The 17,503-nt window shown below is 62.4% G+C and overlaps 1 protein-coding gene and 1 long non-coding RNA gene across 4 annotated transcripts in view; one reads left to right on the forward strand and one right to left on the reverse strand.

Annotated features, from left to right (window-relative positions):
* Acsf3 (acyl-CoA synthetase family member 3) overlaps window positions 1-17,503 on the reverse strand; it is a 37,074-nt gene that overhangs the window by 19,057 nt on the left and 514 nt on the right. For 2 of the 3 annotated variants that reach the window (XM_015495950.2, XM_048792493.1), the window contains exons 2-6: window positions 14,436-15,150; window positions 13,040-13,195; window positions 8,497-8,651; window positions 7,672-7,817; window positions 2,991-3,103 (exon numbers count right to left, since the gene is read on the reverse strand). In XM_015495950.2, the coding sequence (XP_015351436.2) occupies window positions 2,991-3,103; window positions 7,672-7,817; window positions 8,497-8,651; window positions 13,040-13,195; window positions 14,436-15,128 (1,263 nt within the window). In that variant the 5' untranslated portion in view covers window positions 15,129-15,150. The remainder of the gene's footprint in view (window positions 1-2,990; window positions 3,104-7,671; window positions 7,818-8,496; window positions 8,652-13,039; window positions 13,196-14,435; window positions 15,151-17,503) is intronic. The other variant, XM_048792494.1, reaches the window with a different exon arrangement.
* Window positions 16,402-17,503, forward strand: part of LOC125613127 — a 2,037-nt gene continuing 935 nt past the window's right edge. The window contains exon 1 of the long non-coding RNA XR_007343614.1: window positions 16,402-16,977. This is a non-coding gene — a long non-coding RNA (uncharacterized LOC125613127). The remainder of the gene's footprint in view (window positions 16,978-17,503) is intronic.

Here is a 17,503-nt window from a genome sequence, read left to right on the forward strand (position 1 = left end):
GCACCAGGAGGTCTGAACGGCGGGCAGAGCTGCAGCTCTCCACGAGGGCTGCTCCCGGCCACCACAGGCCGTGCTGCTCCTTCCTGGTGGGCTCCACACAGAGCCCCAGTGGGCTTTGACCCTCTGGGCATCAGCACCATGGTGAGGCTGCTCCTTGGCATGGCCCGGGGCCATGTCCTGTCTCCACAATGGCCACTGCTGGCACAGGTGGGTGGCATGTGTGGGTCAGGTCAAGAGCAGAGGGCAGAGGTCATCAGGGCCTGGCGTCCTAGGAAGGGCCCTGGGGCCTGAGCACAAAGACCACACAGCCCCCACTTGCCACGACCACTCACAAAGGCAGAGTGACCTTTAAAGGGCGGGGTAGGCTGTGCATGCCCCACAGGCCAGCTTCCCTGGGCAGGCCCACCGTTGTCCACCGTCCTGTCTGTGGACCTGGCAGACGCAGGCCACCTGTTTGTGACTGCTGTCTGCCTGCAACGGCTCCTCAGGCCTCTCCTCCCTGCCATGTGCACAAAGGCCGGGTGCAGTGGGCGCTGCCCATCATGGAGGAGTGAAGACAAGCCCTGACAGTAAATCTGTTCTCGGAGACTCAGCTCCCAAGCAACAGCATTCGGGTCTTAAGTCGGGTGAAAACACACACTCGGCTCAAGACCAGAGAACATGCGTGTCCTGTGCACACACATGGAAGAAGCCCAAGCCCTGTACTTGACCCCAGGCCAGGCTCCCCATGACAGAACAGAAGGCAGAGGCCGGCGGCCCACCTGGGAGGCGAGGAGGACGCGCAGCCTGCGTAGGCCTGGCTGAGGCAGGCAGCGGGACACACCCTGCGAGGCTTTTGCACTGAAAAGCACAGCACCCTCCTGCCATTCGGGGGCTGTGACCATCTGCCCAGAGCCGGGAGGCAGGCTCCAGAGCCGTCCTGAAGACAGCCAGAGGCAGCCGATTCCAGTGGGACCAGCCTCAGGGAAGGGGAGCCACGGGGAAGGGAGGCCACAGAGAAGGGAGCCCACAGGGGAGGCCACAGGGAGGGAAGTCCTGGGGAAGGGAGGCCACAAGCCACACAGCTCACCAGGCAAAGGGCACAAGTCCTGCCAGTGCTGATCCAGCTCCACAGTTGAGCGGGGGAGCCCTGGCCTGGGTGTGGTGAGTGGGGCACCACGTCTGGCTGGGTAAGGCGGCTGAGCGAGAGGGGGCAGGCATGCCTTCCCATGGGACACAGCAGAGAGGCCCTCAGCCTGGGCAGTGCCACCCCACCCTGTCCTGCCTGAGGCATGCGCTGCACAGCCATGGCAGGAACCCCAGAGCAGCTTGGGCCCCGTGTCTGGAGTGTCTCCTGCAGGCAAGGAGGAAGCAGCCGTCTGGCTGTGCTCCCCACGAAGGGCTCAGCCTCCAGCAGAGGTGGCCCTGACCTAGAATGTTCTAGAAGATGCTGCCTCTGGATTGCGGCCTGTCCCTCAGTGTCTGCTCAGCTCCCTCGCCATCGAACGCCCCCTGTCCCCTTGCAGGCACCTCGCAGGCCTGTCTGTGGCCGTGTGACCTCTGGCTGTCCAGCATCCTGGGGGCAGGGCTGTGCTCCTTTCTGCCTGCAGCACCTCAGGGAAGGCCGCAGGCAGAGCCGGCAGAGCCAGGCCTGGGAGCTGCTGGGGAGCGGCTGCTATCACGGCCCACGGCAGCTGAAATCCAATTTACGTCAGAAATGCTCCCTGCCCTTGCCCCACCCCTTTCTTTGGCAATGTTTCTGCCACTTCCTGCACAATAGGTGTCCCTGAGGCTGAGCCCAGCACTGAGGACACCTGGGAGGCCGGACAGCGCAGGTACCTACCTCACCACCACTGCCCTGCTGGGACATTCCTGAGAGACGTGCCCTGAGCCAGTGTCCAAGCCCAGCCCCTTGCTGCAGGGGGCGGGACCAGCCAAGCAAGGTGGCCTGAGACCTGGGTGTGAGCAGGTGCCAGGGGAGGCGGGCACTGGGGAGTTTACACACTAGACCCAGGCGTGGCCAACATCCCTGGCTCAGCACAGCCGAGGCCCAGCAGAGGGCAGTCGGGCTCCAACCCGAGGCCAGAAGGCGAAAGGCAGGCGGCCCAGAGCAGTGGAAACAGGCGGGTTTCAGGACTGGGTAGACCATGGAGCCAGGAGCCCCTGAGAGGCCAGGAGGGAGGACACAGAGGACAGAGCTCAGCGAGGCCCCAGGCAGCCCCAGGCAGGCGAGAGGCACTGCTGGTCCAGTCTTCCTGATGCGTAGCTCACTCTTGGGCCACCAGCTCTCACCCACTTGCTGGACAGTGCGCCAGTGACCGTCCCCAGCAAGCTCAGAAACCAAGGTGTGGCCAAGCCCACCAAGGACGGGCTGCCACACTGAGGCCACGCCCACACGCACCTACCTGGCTGCCTCTGCAGGCGAGCAGTCACGCAGAGCCGAGGCTGCCAGCCCCGGGCACAGGGACAGGAACCCTGCTCAGGCGACAGGTCAGTGGGTGCCACACCCAGCCTGTCACCAGCCCGGAATTCCACGTCCTGGGGATCCCAGCTTTCTTGACCTGAGGTCCTTGCGATGGGTGGGTGTTTAGCTCTTAACCCTTGCTGACATGAGATGACGGCCCTCCCGGGCTGCCCCTGCCAACTGCAGAGTGAACCGGAAACTGAGCCACCCTCATTTGGCAGCAAGGGCACCCGAGGCTGTGGGGCTCTGGGACAGTGACAGTACCCTCCAGTTGCACCTTTCTGAATGGGTCCCTGTGCTGTCCTGGGCTGCTTAGCAGGCCATGGTGACGCCCTTGGGCCCCAGGGAGCCTCAGGGGAGCAGGGTATGCCTGGGCCAGCTCCACTGTCCATGTCCTGGAAGTGGCCAGAGAACAGCTGTGGGTAAGGCCCACCAACACTGGCCAGTGAGCGCAGTGACACCAAGCAGTGCCTCCGTCATGAGGGCACACCCCAAGGGAACGTCTCCATGCGCTGTGGACGCCAGGTGGGGCAGCCTCCGGCCCTACCTTTGTCCCGCTCTCATCTCCCTCCGCGTGGACGGCGTAGGGGCAGCCCTCCTTCTGCAGGCCCTCAGAGACGATGCGCACTTCCACTCCGGGCAGCGGGGTCCCCACAGAACCTGCAGAGGGAGAAGCAGGCAGGAGGAGGCAGGTGGCAGAAGCTCCTGGGAGAGGGGACAGCCACTCGCCGGGGTGCCAGCGGGGCTCTGTGAGCCCACGGCCGGGAGCCAGTGCTGGGGTATGACACGCCTGAGACTCGAGGGGCGACCTCACAAGGCTCCAGCAGGGTTGTCCAAGTGGCCTCACGGCTGCTGTGGCAGACTCCATATACCTGCCCAGCCAGGGAGTGCTGGCCCCTGAGCTAGAGGCACAAGCATCCTGACGAGGGGCAGGGACGGACCAGGGACCAGCGACGGCAGGACCAGCTGGCGTTCCTGCTGAGGCAGGAGGGCAGGTGCTGCCCTGGCTCGAGGGGAGGCGGGCTTGCTTGGTACTGCCTGCGCTGAAGCCAGGTCGTGCCTGTGGAGGGGCGGCCGAGTCCCGCTGCAGAGATGCTTCCCGGAGGCCCCACCCAGCACAGGAGGGCGCTCCAAAAGCATCTCTGCTGCCAGCTGAGCCAGCAAAGGCCGGCCTTAGAGACACCTGCCCCACACGTGCCAGAGCTGGCACATGGTGGGGGAGTGGAGCAGGGGACAGCAGTGGCACTAGCACAGGCGTGAAGCCACTGTCCAGACTCGCCACTCCGAGTACACTGAGTGGCTCCAGGGCCTTTATCTTCACGGCCAGAATCGTGGGGGCCCCAGGATGGCCACTCAAGGGCCCCCAGCCCCCCAGATCCCGACTCCTGGCAGGTCTGTCCACACTGCCCTTGTTTTGGGTGAAGCAAGGGACCCCTCCCAGCAGTCCATGCGCAGCCCTGCTACAGAGAGAGGGCAAGGAGGTGCTAGGAGGGCTGAGACCTCCAGGTGAACACCGGCCGCTTCCCTGGCGTCACCGGTGACAAGACCAAGGGCTGCATGAGCGCCAGCCCGCTGGAGGCACTGCTGCAGCCGCCTCTGCTGCGCGCCAGGTCCCTGTTCCTTGGTGACTGCAGCCTCGGCCGCGCAGTGGGGAAACCCACAGAGGGTGCCGTGCACCACCACAGGGTGGACCCAGCTGCTGGAGCAGGCTGGTGGGTATGGGAGGGCAGCCAGCCCAGCTCTGAGGTCCAGCCCCTCAGCTGACCCACCATGCCAGAGACGGTCAGATGGTCAGATGGACCTGCCCAGGCAGGAGCTCCATGGCCTCAGCAGGTCAAAGCCATGGAGACCGAGGCAAAGGACAGGTAGCTGATTACCAAAAGGAACTGGGTAGGTGGCACTTCCCCACCAACCAGCTGCCAACGCGGGCACTCACCCCTGCTCGGTTCTTTTCTGCCTTTTGGTCACAGAGGCACAAGAAAAGGAACGTAACGCCATCTGTAAGGGGCAAAGCAACCCTCCACCGGAGTAACAGCTCTGGGTCCCCTCCTCTCCAGAGGAGACTCTCTGTTCATTTCTTTTCCTTTCTTTCTTTTTAAAAGATTTTTTAAGTACCTGTTTTATTTATGTATTTCGCGTGGTGCTGAGTCAGACCCAGTGCATCGCACATACCAGGCAAGTGCTCCACCACAGCGGCACCCCAGCCCTGTTCTGTTTCTTAAATAAAATTTACTTTCTATTCTTGTCTCACCGTTTCTCAGGTGCTCTTCAACCTGGGGGGGGACAAGGACCCGATGCTAATATCACCATCGTCTACCAGGCATGAGCTCAGGGCCCTGGGTGGGATCACCCACGGGACCACCCACCCTCCCTCAAACACAGGCCACTCTGATCTCTTGTCCTCCTTTTTATGGTGCTGGGATTGACCCCAGGGTGCTGCACACGGAGCTGCATCCCAGCCCTCTTTATTTTGAGACAGGGACTTGCTAAGTCGCTCAGGTGGCCTCAGACTTGCCGTCGTGCTGCCTCAGCCTCTCGGGCTCCTGAAATAAGGGCATGAGCCACCAGCCGGCTTGGCTCTCCGTCCCCTGAGCACCTGTCTTAGCAGTGGTGCAACACCTCTGGACCCCGGGCCCTCTTACAGCTCTGTCTCCTGGAACGTGGCCTGGGCTCCAGCCCACCAGGCCAGAAGCTGCCTTCTCAGGCTCTGGGAGCCCGTGGGAACCTGTGGGTTGACCAGAACCTGGCCACAGCGCTGCCCGCAGGGAGGAACAGGTGAGCTGCCCACACAGGCCTGACTATTGGCAGTGGCTGAGCTCTGGGAGGTGTCTGTCACCTGCGAGAAGCAGGGGCAGTGACAGACCCATGGGAGCCTATGAGAGCAGCAACTGCACCAGCTACCCATCACCGCACCCTGGACGACAGAGGTGGCACCACCACTGTCCCAGTCACAGTCCCTGCCCTGCAGGACAGCCGTCCGCTCTGCCCAAGCCCCTCCATCAGCCTTCACCTCATCTTGGGGTCCAGGCACGTGCTGCCTTGGCGTGCCTAGTCCCACCAGAGGGGACACAGGCGACGAGGGCTGGAGCCCTGTCAAGGCAGGACGCTATGCTGGGCAAGGCCTCTCCCCTCAAAGCAGCCCAACGAGGTGGAAGCTGGAGCTGGACACAGGACATGGGTCCTGCAGCCAGTCCTCTCACTTGGGGCTGCCCTCCATGCCCTGACAGGCTCCAGGGAGCTGGAGTGAATTCTGGTGGTGGTGTGGGCCCAGCCCACTGCAGGAATAATGCACTGAGGCTCCGCAGACAGGAGAGCAGCAGCCCAGGAAGCAGGTGGAGGGGCTGGGCAGCAGGAATGCAGGTCTGGGTCTTGGCTGAGATACACCCTTTGGCCCCAAAGTCAGAGTCCCACGGCAGAGGACAGCCCACCCACCCCACTTCCCCACGACTGCCAGGAGATGCTCCAGATGTGGCGTAGCTGCTGCACCGCTCCCAGCCAGGAGCAGCAGGTGCACTGTGGGCGAGCGGCTGTCGTGGAGCGAGACAAGGCTGTGTCCAGGCGCTCAGGACCCGGGGTTCCTGCACTCCAGCTTCTTCCCAGGCAGCCCCAAGTCTCCACATCTCTGGACCCTTCCCCATCTCTGGACCTCTTTCCCGTCAGCATGAGCCCAGGCGCCCTCCTCACCCCACCACTGGAAGTCCACCTGGCCCCTGGCTCTTGTCCTGCATCTTAACACCCCTTTCTGTGGCCATCCCTCCAAGGCCTTTGCTTGCCCCCTCCCCTCCTGCTGCAGCCTCAGCTCCTCTGTCATCTCTGTCCCCTCACTAAGGCTGGGGAGGCCCCTGTCCTACTCCTGTGCTTCAGGGTGGCCCTGTCTGCCCAAAGGCATGGGTCCACGTCCACTTGCACCACTAGGCAGGTCCCCAGCCTCAGTGCCCTTGGGTATGCACCTCTAGCCTGTAGTCAGGCTGGGAGGACATGGCACCCGAGTTCCGGAGCCGGGACGGCAGAGACTGGCACTCTTGTGGGCCATCACACACCACGAGGACTGAGGACCGGGGAGCCTGGGGCCGTGGGCCTGGTCTCCAGCTCCGTCCCACCCCTGCACACAGGGCAAGGCTGGCGCAGACACACGGGCCTTGCCACACAGCAGTGCCATGGCACGTGTGAGCTGGCCAAGCTGTTAGCTGCCTGTGCCCACGTGTCCTCCAGGGTCCGATGCGAGATCAGCTTCTACGGCTCGCACTGCCTCCCTCTCACAATGACAGCCAGGCCTGCTCGCCATCTCCCGCCCACTGGCAGCTCTGCCCACAGCTACCAGAGCCCGCCATTCTGCTCAGGATGCCCTGAGGGCAGCCTACTGCACCCCCCACAGAGCCCGAATGGCCCCGTGGCTCCCAGGCCCTGTGACGGGTCCCACTGCTCACCGTACACAGCCTCCCACCCTCCCAGCATGCTGACCTGCAGTATGATGCTCACGCCTGCTCATGCCTGTGCCGCCACTGTCCCCTATCTGGTCTGAGACCTGGACTAGACACTGGCTTCCCCAGTCCCTGAGCAACTGGGGCTACCACACGGCACTGAAAGGCAGAGGAACTGGAAGAGCAAAACACCGAGAGGGACACAGACAGGGCCGGCCGGCTCTAAGATCCCACAAAGCCTCAAAGACATCACGTGACGTGTAGCAACGCTTGAGGCCACCACTCACCAGAGAAGACCCGACAGAATACCCTAGAGCCCAGGACGTGGCCGGGTGGGGCGGACGCACAGGAGCATCCAGCAGCCCTGCAGCCCAGCCTGGGTGCCCGAGGAAACCAGCACCCTGTTCACAACATCTTGGCTGTGCCCACAACTGTCCCCAGCCAAGAAGACCCTAGGCAAAGGGAGGGAAGTGACCTGCTAGCACAGGTGACGACCCCCGTCACCTGCAGAGGCTGCCAGCCAGGCACTGGGGGAGACGTTGACCATGGGGAAAGGAGAGACCTGGGCTCCAGGTCTGCCGAGGGCTCCTGCCACACCTGGGGGCTCCAGGCCTCTTGTCCCTGTGCCCCTTGGTGACCCACAGGGCCCGGGGTGAAAAGGGCCCTCCTGCCTCATCCTCAACCACATGGGAGAGCAGGGGCAGGGGCGGCAGTGGTGAGCACCCAGGGTGTCCGCCATGGTCATGGCAGAGGGCAGCACCCTCTAGGCCCCTTTTCCGAGTGCAGGCGCTCAGGGGCTACTCCTACCTGGCAGGCGAGTTTCGGCCAGCGGGTTGGACAGGGCCATGCCGATCTCAGTCATGCCGTAGCGCTCCAGCAGCGTGTGGCCAGTGGCGTGCTTCCACTGCTCTAGCAGAGGGGTGGGCAGGGCAGCCGAGCCTGATACCATCAGCCTAGGGCACAACCACGGGCTCAGCTCTGTCCTCACGCACGGGCACAGGTGACCCAGGGTGTCGCCACCCAGCATCACCACAGAGGTGCATGTGTGTGCACATGTATGTACGCGTATACATACACAGCACGCTCCGCACACGCACATGCAGGGACCTGCATGCACCTGTGTACACATCTAGGTGTATCTGTGAGGGACGCTGGGACTGAACCAGGGTGCTCTACCACTGAGCTGCACCCCAGCGCTTCCTATTTTTTTTGAGACAGGGTCTCATTAGGCTTGTGACCCTGCTGCCTCCGCCTCCGAGCTGCTGGGATGACAGGTGGCCCTGGGCTTCCGGGCATCATTGTAGTGCAAGATTCATGATGGAAACAAGTTTGGGCTAAGACCCCATTGTTGGCATTTTTAAATTTGTTGGGTATATTTTAGAATATAAACAGGTCTTCCCAAAACTACCACAGAAGAGAAAACCTAAGCCTAGCTCTAGAGAAGGCAGAGCGGATGGAGACAGACCGAGAAGGCCGATGGACACAGATGTGCGTGGCAGGGAGGAGAAGAGATGGAGGCCAGGACATGGAGAGCCGTACAGGGACCAAGGCACGGGCGGGCGGCCACGCAGCAGCACACCAGGCCTGTCAGCTGCCACGGGACCTTCCTGCGGGACGGGGGCCTCCACCCACCTGATGTTTTCTTCACAAACGGCACGCACAAAGTCCCGGACGTGAGGCTGGGTGAAGTGCTGGTCATAGTATCCCAGCAGCTTGGCGTATATCGTGGGCACCGCCATAAACATGTTAATCCGGGGAGTCTCAGAGCTCAAGAACTTCTCCCAGACCTGGGGAGAGATAGAAAGCGCCCTGGAGGTGGCTGGGGGACAACCCAGGATGTACGCTGGATGTGGGCTCTTGTGGCAGTGCTCACCACAGCCGTTCCCAGACCAGACCCAGGCCCCTCAGGGCTCTCTGAAAGGCACGCTCGTGCCCAGCCCACGGGGAGGAAAAATAAGCTGTGAGTGGAGCAGGGGCCCAGGGCTAGGGTTCCAGGTCTGCAGCCAGGAGCAGGTCAGTCTTGACGAGGCCACCAGCAGTCCAGGAGACCACTGTGGCCTGAGGTCAGCATTGGCTAGCACAGTCAGAGAAGGCTTTTGTTTACCCCAAGTCTCTCGCAAACTCTGTGCCTAGCCCAGGACACTTGTATGTGCTTCTGTGTGAAGATGGCGGGTCTTTCCCCGCTCCGGCTTTTCCCTAACACCACCAGCTGGATGGGAGCAGGGGAAGCTCCAGAGCCCTGGCCCTGCCCCCGGGGAGGCCCACAAGGCTTCGGCACAGCCTTGGAATTAGGCACGTTGCAGCAAATCTGCAGCCCAGCCCACGCCCTCGCCCCCATACCCGTAAACGCGCCCTCACCCCAGTGGCCTGGAGAGGAGAGGCACTGCACGCAGGGAAACAGCAGCAGTCACTGAAGACAGGGCCCCGTACCCCAAGCCTAAAGCATGTGAGATGCTGAGCATCAGCTGCAGTGGGCCTCAGAGGACGAAGGTCAGCACTACCAAATGAGGACATCAGAACACCAGGCAGTCTAGATGCCAAGGTGGACCAAGGGGGAAATGGAGGACTGCAGTGAGAAGCAGAACTGCAGGAAGAGCCACGGTCCAGCCGGAAGGCACACCATCCAGACTGGGGACTTGCTGGGCAGACTCAGCAACAGACAGCACCGCCGAGAAAGGGTGAAGGAGGCCAATGTGGGCGGCTGCAGCACCTGGAGCTCAGGTACGGACGCAGGCCAGGGCTGGCTGTGACGGGGAAGGGCCCGCGAGGCCACCGAGGGAGAGAGGGAGCGGAAAGGCGTGGACTCCAGGTGTGTGGACGCAAGACCCCAGGCTGCTAGGACGGCCCCCCACGCCGAGCTGCGGCCGCTCGTTCGCGCAACAGCCACAGCAGACCCTCGTTTTACGCAGAAGGGGAGGGGCCAGAAGAGCCAATCGACCTGGAAAGGGGAGTGGAGGTGGAGGGCACCCCGACCCCACAGCCGGCTCCAGAGCAGAGGCCACCACCGTGCGATGCTGCAGGTGCCCAGGGCAAGGAGCCGCGCCAGCACTGGGAGAGGACAGCTGCCCACTGGGCGGCCACGGAGCAGAGGAGCCTGAGGCCTTCTCCCACCCACACACAGGCGACAGGCGTGGGCGAGCGGCCTGAGCTCCTGCGCAGAGACTGCAAGGCCCCTAGGGGACACCTGAGAAACGTGCGTGGCCTTGGTTTGGCAGATCTCTCACACGTGGCATCAAAAGCACCATCTGAGAAATCAAAAGACTAAAGTCGTCCAAGTTAAAACGCGAGCCTCAAGAATCACTTTACAAAACAGGACTCCAGTGTAGGGGACGCACCTGCCACGGGAAACAGCCCATGACCTCAGCCCCTCTAAGGGCACAGGAGCCGGGCGGTGCACCCTTGATCCTCAGAGGCAAGGCTGCCGCTAACGGGCAGTGAGGGGGACGCCCAGCAGTCCCAGCCGTGGCGTCTGCACCGGGAGGCACGGCTCACCGTCGCCCAGGCGGGAGGGAGAATCCAGTGCATCCAACTCACTGCAGGCTACACTCCTCGGCAGGAGGGAACTGGTGCCAGACCCGTGATCTGCCTGGAGGGGCCCTGCTCTGGTTAGGCGGCTCAGGTCCTGTCCTGATGAGGCCCCCGCTTCCTCCTGACTTTGTGAAGAAGCTTGGCCTGTGGCACAGCACGGCCCTGCGCAGGCTGCATGTGAGGAGGAGCGGGTGTCCAGGGAGGTGCGGGTCCCCTGCTGCCTCCCCGAGCCGGGGAGTCGGCTGGTGGTCATACTGGACACTATCAGGGTTGCCTGGGTGCAGTGACACCCTGACCCCATGGACAAGAGGCAGGGGCAGCCTGAGCCCCTTTCCTGGTGCCCAGGGAGTTTTCTGCTGGTGAACTTTGGGTGCACGAGAGCTTGGTGCTGTGGACATGTGGCAGACACCTGGTGTGAGCACACCTCAGTGTTGGACACAGCCACCCCTCGCACTGTGGGCCCTGCCCCGGCCCCCTGGCTGCGCGCCACCCCTTCCCACTCGTGGGCTGCACAGCCTTGGCACCGGCATGCAGCAGGGCCTGTCTGCTCAGCAGGGCCTCGGCTGGGGAGGCTCTGCCTTCTGGGCACTTGGGGATCAGCAAAGGGCAGCTGCTCCTGAGCCGGGGCTCCCACGCGCACATCGTCCGGGGGTCACCGGAAGCAGCAGCGACAGAGCTCTGCTCTGTTCAACTTGGCGGAGGCAGCAGGCCCCCGGCCCTACTTCAGCAGCAGTCCTTGCAGCAGCCCAAGTGGGCTGTGCACTGGAACTCTCCGGAGCTGGAGTGTGCAGCGCCGCCCGTCCCTGTCAACCAGCCCTTCAAAACCACCATCACAACCCAAGAAGTGGCCAGAGAAGCGCTATCTGGCATGAGCAACCGACGGAAGCCCTGCAGGGTCGAACATATAGACTGCTCTCCAGAGGTGACAGTACCGTCCACCACCTCCCCACACCCTCCCAGGCACGTCATGGACCCTGGCAGCCTGGAGTCCCCAGGGACACAGCAGTGCAAGGCCTCAGACCACTGAAACCCCACCACAGCTGTCATTCGGCACTTCTACTCCACATGCAACTTCAACTGAACCCCACGACACTGAAAGCTGCTCTCACTGACACAGGTTCCAATTCAGGGGCATCTACAGGACTACGGAGGGTGGCAGTCTTCTGCAGTCATAGCGTCAGATTTGTTTCCATATTGAGTTCTGACTGGACAGTTCTCAGAAAATCCCAAGGAAGTGTCAAGTGTTGCAAACATGTAAGATTTTACCCTCTTTATAAGCTAATGAGCTGGGTGCAGTGGCACAGCCTGTGAGCCCAGCTGCTCAGGAGGCTGAGGCAGGAGGATTGCAAGTTCAAGGCCAGCCTGGGCAACTTTTCAAAACTCTGTCTCAAAATAAAAATAGGGGGCTGGGGATGTCATTTAGTGGTAGAGCACTTTCTTAGGGTCCAGGAGGCCTTGGGGTCAATCCCCAGAACCACCAAGAAAAGAAAATAATAAAAATAGAAATGGCTGGGAATATACTCAGTGGAAGAGCACTTGCCTAGCATGTGAGGCTCTGGGTTCATCCTCAGCACTGCCAAATAACAAAGCAAGACGAGAACTAATGTGACGAGTTGGCCTAGAGTGTCACCAGATTCCAGGGCAGAGACCCCAGAGGGACCCCGGGCAGAGATCCCAGAATAGACTCCAGAACAGAGTCTCCATGCCAGGGGCCCAGAAGAGGCAGTGGAGGCCACCCGTGCTGAGCTGAGGAGTGTGGGCCTGACTTCCAAGGCCCCCGGCCTCTGGTCCAGAGGAGGGATGGGCAGCTGTGCCTCTGGAGTGCAGGCCACACACTCTGCACACAGTGGGGCGATGTGGGCTGCTGCCCATGTGACCACAGCAGGTCCGCCACAGGGAGCGCCTGGCCTCTAGCACAGGACAGAGGCCTGGAAGCCAGGGGCAAGGAGAACAGGCCAGGCCTGCCCGAGCTCAAGGGAGGGCACTGACCGCACCACTCTCCATGGAGATGATAACCGAAGAAAGAAGGGACCCAAACCCAGCCTCTTGTAGGAAGGAAGGCCCTTTCTCTTTGTCCCCTCCCAAGCAGTGTCTGTTCTGCCCTGGAGACACTGGCCTGCACGGGGACTCACCACTGCCACCTCAGCCCCAGGGCCCACACTACCAGAAGCCCCAGGGAGGACCACGATGCTGGGAGACTGAGGAACCTCCAGCTGGACTTCCCCCACAAGAACCGCGAGCAACACAGCGGCTGCCACCCTCCTCCCTGCGCTCCAAACCTGTCACCCCACCTGGTGGGGGGCTGGAGGTGGGCTGAGCCAAGGGTCTGAAGATGGGCAGAGGGTGCTGGATTACCCACCAGGCCTCATGAGAGGAGCAGAGGAGGCCATGAGACTGCTGAGGAGCAAGGCCCAGGAGCACAGGCTGCCTCCAGAAGCCGCCCGCAGCATGAGCCTCCCAGGGAGCCTCCAGACAGAACCCCCGGCCCACACCGTCCGGCTCCGTCAGACCCATCTCAGACTCCGCACCCAGAGGCGTAGCGGCATGAACACAGGCTGTCCCAAACCCCCAGGTCTGGGCAGCCTGCCCCTGGGCGGGAACCACAGCATGCAAGTCTGCCTCGGCCTCCCAGGGCCCACTGACTCACCTGCTGAGCACTGAATTCAGGCAGCATGACGCAGGTGGCTCCCACCCAGAGTGGACAGAGCAGCTTGTTGACCACGCCATGGACATGGTGCAGAGGGAGGACGTGGAGGATCACATCGTCTCTGGTCCATGCCCAAGCGTGGACCAGCCCAGTAACCTGCAGGGGACACAGCAAAGGCTGCAGGTGTGCCCCCAGAAAGGGTCAGAGGCCCTGAGGACAGCCAGCTCTGTTCCTCCCATGGCTGATGAAGGGAGGTGAGAACAGACCGAGGACTTGTGACTTCACCGCTCACCAGGGACGGGGGCACAGCCACCCTCTGGGGCTTTGGCAACCCTGGAAAGGCCTCTGCAAACACCCCATGTGATTTTGGCCCCTGTCCAGGCCTGGGCCATGGGCCACGGCAGAGCTCAGGCCTGACAGGGACAGCCACCACCACGGCCTGCACTGAGCTCTGCGGGGCCCGTCACCTCATTGGCCGTGGCAGGCATGGCCGACTCACTGAGCAGCTGTGGACCAAGCCCCTGTGAGTCCCTGCACACCTGCTGGCCTCTCTGCCTGGAGAGCAGTCCACACAGACCTCCAGAAGAGCTGGCTGCACTCCTGCCGTCTGCCCAGCCACCCACAGCGATGGCCCCATCCTACTGCTCCCGCTGCACGAGGCTTCACTGTGGGAGGCCAACCTTATGGGTGACTGAGTTCCACTCCCCAGCTGGGTGCTGAGGCGCTCAGTCACAGAAATGGATGTGTCTTGCTACAGCCCCATGGGTGGAGCTACGCTCACCTGTTCCTTTGTAATATAACCCCTTGCCCTGTTTAGGATAGAATCTTCCATGGAAGTGCCTTGTGTGTGTCCCCTCCTCTTACTGTGCCCTTGGGTGTGGCCTACCCAGGTGTCAGTCAACCTGCTGACAGTGGACAGCATGAAGACAGACTCAGCCCCCTGAAACCTGACCCCTGGCCTCATTTGAATAGCTTCTCCTCAATAAAAGGGGTCAGCAAGTGTTCTCGCTCTCTCTTTCTGCGGACCCTTAAGGTCAGAGGAGCCGTCACAGCAACCCCAAAGAAAAAGGTCTTTGTGTCTCCTGTGTGGTTATTTCGTGCAGCCCAGTCAGCCCAGTTTAACTGGAGTGACCCCTGAGCCTTTTAGTCGCGAGAACGGAAACCCGGCACTTCACCGTGCACACGGCCGCTGTCTGAGGCCAGCAGGGGACAGCCCACGTTCTGCCCACATGGGGGCTGAGGCTGCAGAGCACTGGAGGGCCAAGAGAGGAGCAGACCTGGACTCTGTTCCTGCCTTCAGCTCCAGGCCCTGACCCCGAGGCCCGAGTCACGCCACACAGAAAGGACCTCACCCACGGGTCCATCATGATGGCATGGGAGGACGCAGCACACTCACCACGGCTGCTATGTTGCGGTGGGTGCTCAGAGCACCCTTGGGCCTCCCTGTGGTCCCGCTGGTGTAGAAGATCATGGCGCCCCGGTCTCGCCACTCCCACTCCCACTGCTGCCCCTGCACTTGCCCCTCTGCCGGCTTCTCTGCTGCCTCAAGGTAGATGGCAGGTGAGAGAGGCAGGAGCGGGACCCCCAGCCGTCTGACCACTGGGCGCAGCAGCTCCACGTACTCCTGGCCGGCCACAACCACAGAGCTCCGCGAGTCCCGGATGAAGTACTCCAGCTGGGCCTCCGGGTGCTTCCGGAACAGGGGGACCGCGATGCCGCCACTCATCCACGAGGCCCACTGGGCAATGACATAGGAGACATCATTGGCGCACAGGAAGGACACCCTCTCCTCCCGGAGGTCCCCATCCACACAGTTACAGAGCCTGCAGATCTCCCGAGACAGGCGGAGGCTGCGGTAATAAAGGTCCCTGTAGGTGTGGTGGCCATGCTGATCCACCAGGGCAAGCCTGTCCCCAAAGGCCAGGGCACGGGTAAACACAGGGGCAGTCCTGTCCGAGGGGGCTGTGGGGGGCGTGTGCAGGAGGCCTCTTCCTCTGGGTCTCCCGGGAGTCGGCCAGGAGGAGGCCCAGGCCCAGGCCAGGCGCGGGAAGGGCAGTCTCTCACAGCGTAGCAGGACACTGACGAGCATCCTCCAGGGGTCACGGCCTGCGCTGGAGGGGGGCACAGCGTCAAAACACAGCCTCGCCACAGCACAGCTTGGGACATCTCTGAAGACCCGCCCAGAGGCCCTGGACTTCCAGCCAGAAGGCAGTCCCCCGGACACCAGCACCTGGGCCTTCCACTTCATCTCTGCGGTGGAGGGTTTTTCAAAACCACGCCAGGTTCTGAGCAGTGACGCAGCCAGGCGACAGCCTAGAAGCAGGGAGGACCCGACACACAAGGTGGCCCGCAGAAACGCCAGGGAGGCCACGCGGCCCTGCCACCATGGGATGGACGGCTGGGGCTCCTCCAGCTCAGGGCAGGCACAGGGGCTCTCTCCAACCTACCCCAAAGGCAGCGTGGGGAGCTGGCGGCAGAGCAGGGCTTTAACGAACAAAGTTCACCCGGCTGGCAGGCGCCAGTCTCTTCAAGTTGGAAGCACCTTCTGCCTCTCCGCAAAACACACCCAAGCCCCTGGGAGGCAGGGCGGGACTGCCCTGTTCAAGAGGTGCCAGGGGACCCACCCACAGGCACTTGCGCCTCTTTCCAGACCCACTGAGAGGCCAGCGCCTGTCCATGTGGCTTCAGATAGAAGACGGCTTATATGGAAGCCCAGAGATCCCGTGATCCTGGACTTTGCTACCATTCACTGAAACTGTCCCCGTGCTGCTGGCCACCCTCCCTGGCACTAAGTCCCTTGCTCCTCAGCTTCTTCCTGCCCTGGCCTCTGCCCCTGGGGAGCCTCCTCTGCCTCTGCCACTCCACCTGGCAGTGACTTGTGGCTCTCAGAGCAGCACCCCAACTGTGTTGGGGGACTTTCAACAGCAGTGTTTGGACATGATGACAACATTCAGCGTCTTGGGATTCTCCCTCTGCCCCTGGTTCAGGGAACAGGACAGCCATGCTGAACCCTGCTTTACAGATGTGTTCTAAGCCACTCAACCCTAAGTCAGACGGAGTCACTGAAACCTTCCCAGTCACTCCCCCACCGTCAGGGAGACTAGAGGCCCACACTGGCCTCACTGTGTGGAAGCACTCTGCTTCCTGGGACACCAAGCCCAGCCCCAGCCAAGGGCCCTGAAGGTTGGTTGGCAGCACCTCTGCCACTGACAGCCCCTGGCCACCCACGAGAACCACGGTGGGACATCTGGCTCCCACAGGGCTGGAGGGGCTCCTGTAAGGAGGACAGGGCAAGAGGCAGCCAGGGATAGGTCCCAGAGGACTGGGACCGAGGGAAGTCCATGTGGAAGGCTGTGCTTACACAGGGGTGAGGCTCTGCTGGGTCACCTTAATTCTGAAGACAGCTGCCACTTCACCCTCCTCTCAGACACAGGGCACCGGCCCCTCCAGGCCAGCTCTCAGCCTTCCTCCAATGCAATGACCCCTCCAGGACATCTGGAAGGAGCACAGCTGGCCTCCAATGAGCACTGTCCTCCCAAACACCTCGGTGCAAAGCGAGAGCGGCTCCCAGAGAACCTGCCTTTCAGGCACGGGGCCCTCCACCTGGGCTCCTACAGCAGCGCGGTCAGTGCTGACTGGGCTGGACAGCTGCACTTCAGCCAGGCGCTCTCACAGCCCTGGCACCCCACCAGCCCGAGGCCGGCACTGTTACCATGCCCAGGAGTGAGGCCACAGCACCTTGAGGAGCAGGAGGATTGGGGTCACTGGACACAGGTGCACCAACAGCAGGCTCACCCAGGCCGTCTGGACACAGGCCTAGAGGCCAGGCCAGCACCAGAAGGGCTGCCTCCTGTCCTGTCCTCCTGGTTTTCTGCACCTGCCTGAGCCTTCACTTCCCACCAGTGACACGGGACACCAGGATCTGCCTCAGAAGCCCTGTGAGCAAGTGGGGGCACGAGATGGGAGAGGGGCCACTCCCCAGAGGGGCATGGTGCTCCCCAGAGCCCGCCCACAAAAATCACTGATCAGGACACCTGCATGCAAACAAGGTGGCCAAGGGCACCGGGGACCTGTGCCTGCCCCTCGGCCCCTGCACTCGGGTGGCCCAGCAGTCCTCAGGCCTGGCCTCATGGGGAGGGGGCTGCAGCACAGGGTCTTCCTCTGCAGCAGTGCTTGTGGCTGGGGGCTGTTTTCCCAATCACAGCCGGTTCCAGTCAGGAGCCGCCCAGTTCAAACTTCAAAACCCAAAGGGAAACCCGCGGTGGGAACCCACATCCATCTGGGAAGTAAAATGTCATTTAAAAACGCCAACTGCAAGGGTCAGCTTCCGGCCACCCCGGACCCAGGGTTCAGTCTTCTGTGCAGAGAAGGTTCAGAGGCCAGGGCCGCGGGGAGCCGCCGGGGGCCACCTCGCAGGCAGGGTCGCAGCAGAGCGGTGGCCGGACCCCAGCGCAGCCCCCACGG

The sequence above is a fragment of the Marmota marmota genome, unplaced genomic scaffold, assembly GCF_001458135.2.
Source record: "Marmota marmota marmota unplaced genomic scaffold, marMar, whole genome shotgun sequence".
NCBI classification, from domain to species: Eukaryota; Metazoa; Chordata; class Mammalia; order Rodentia; family Sciuridae; genus Marmota; species Marmota marmota.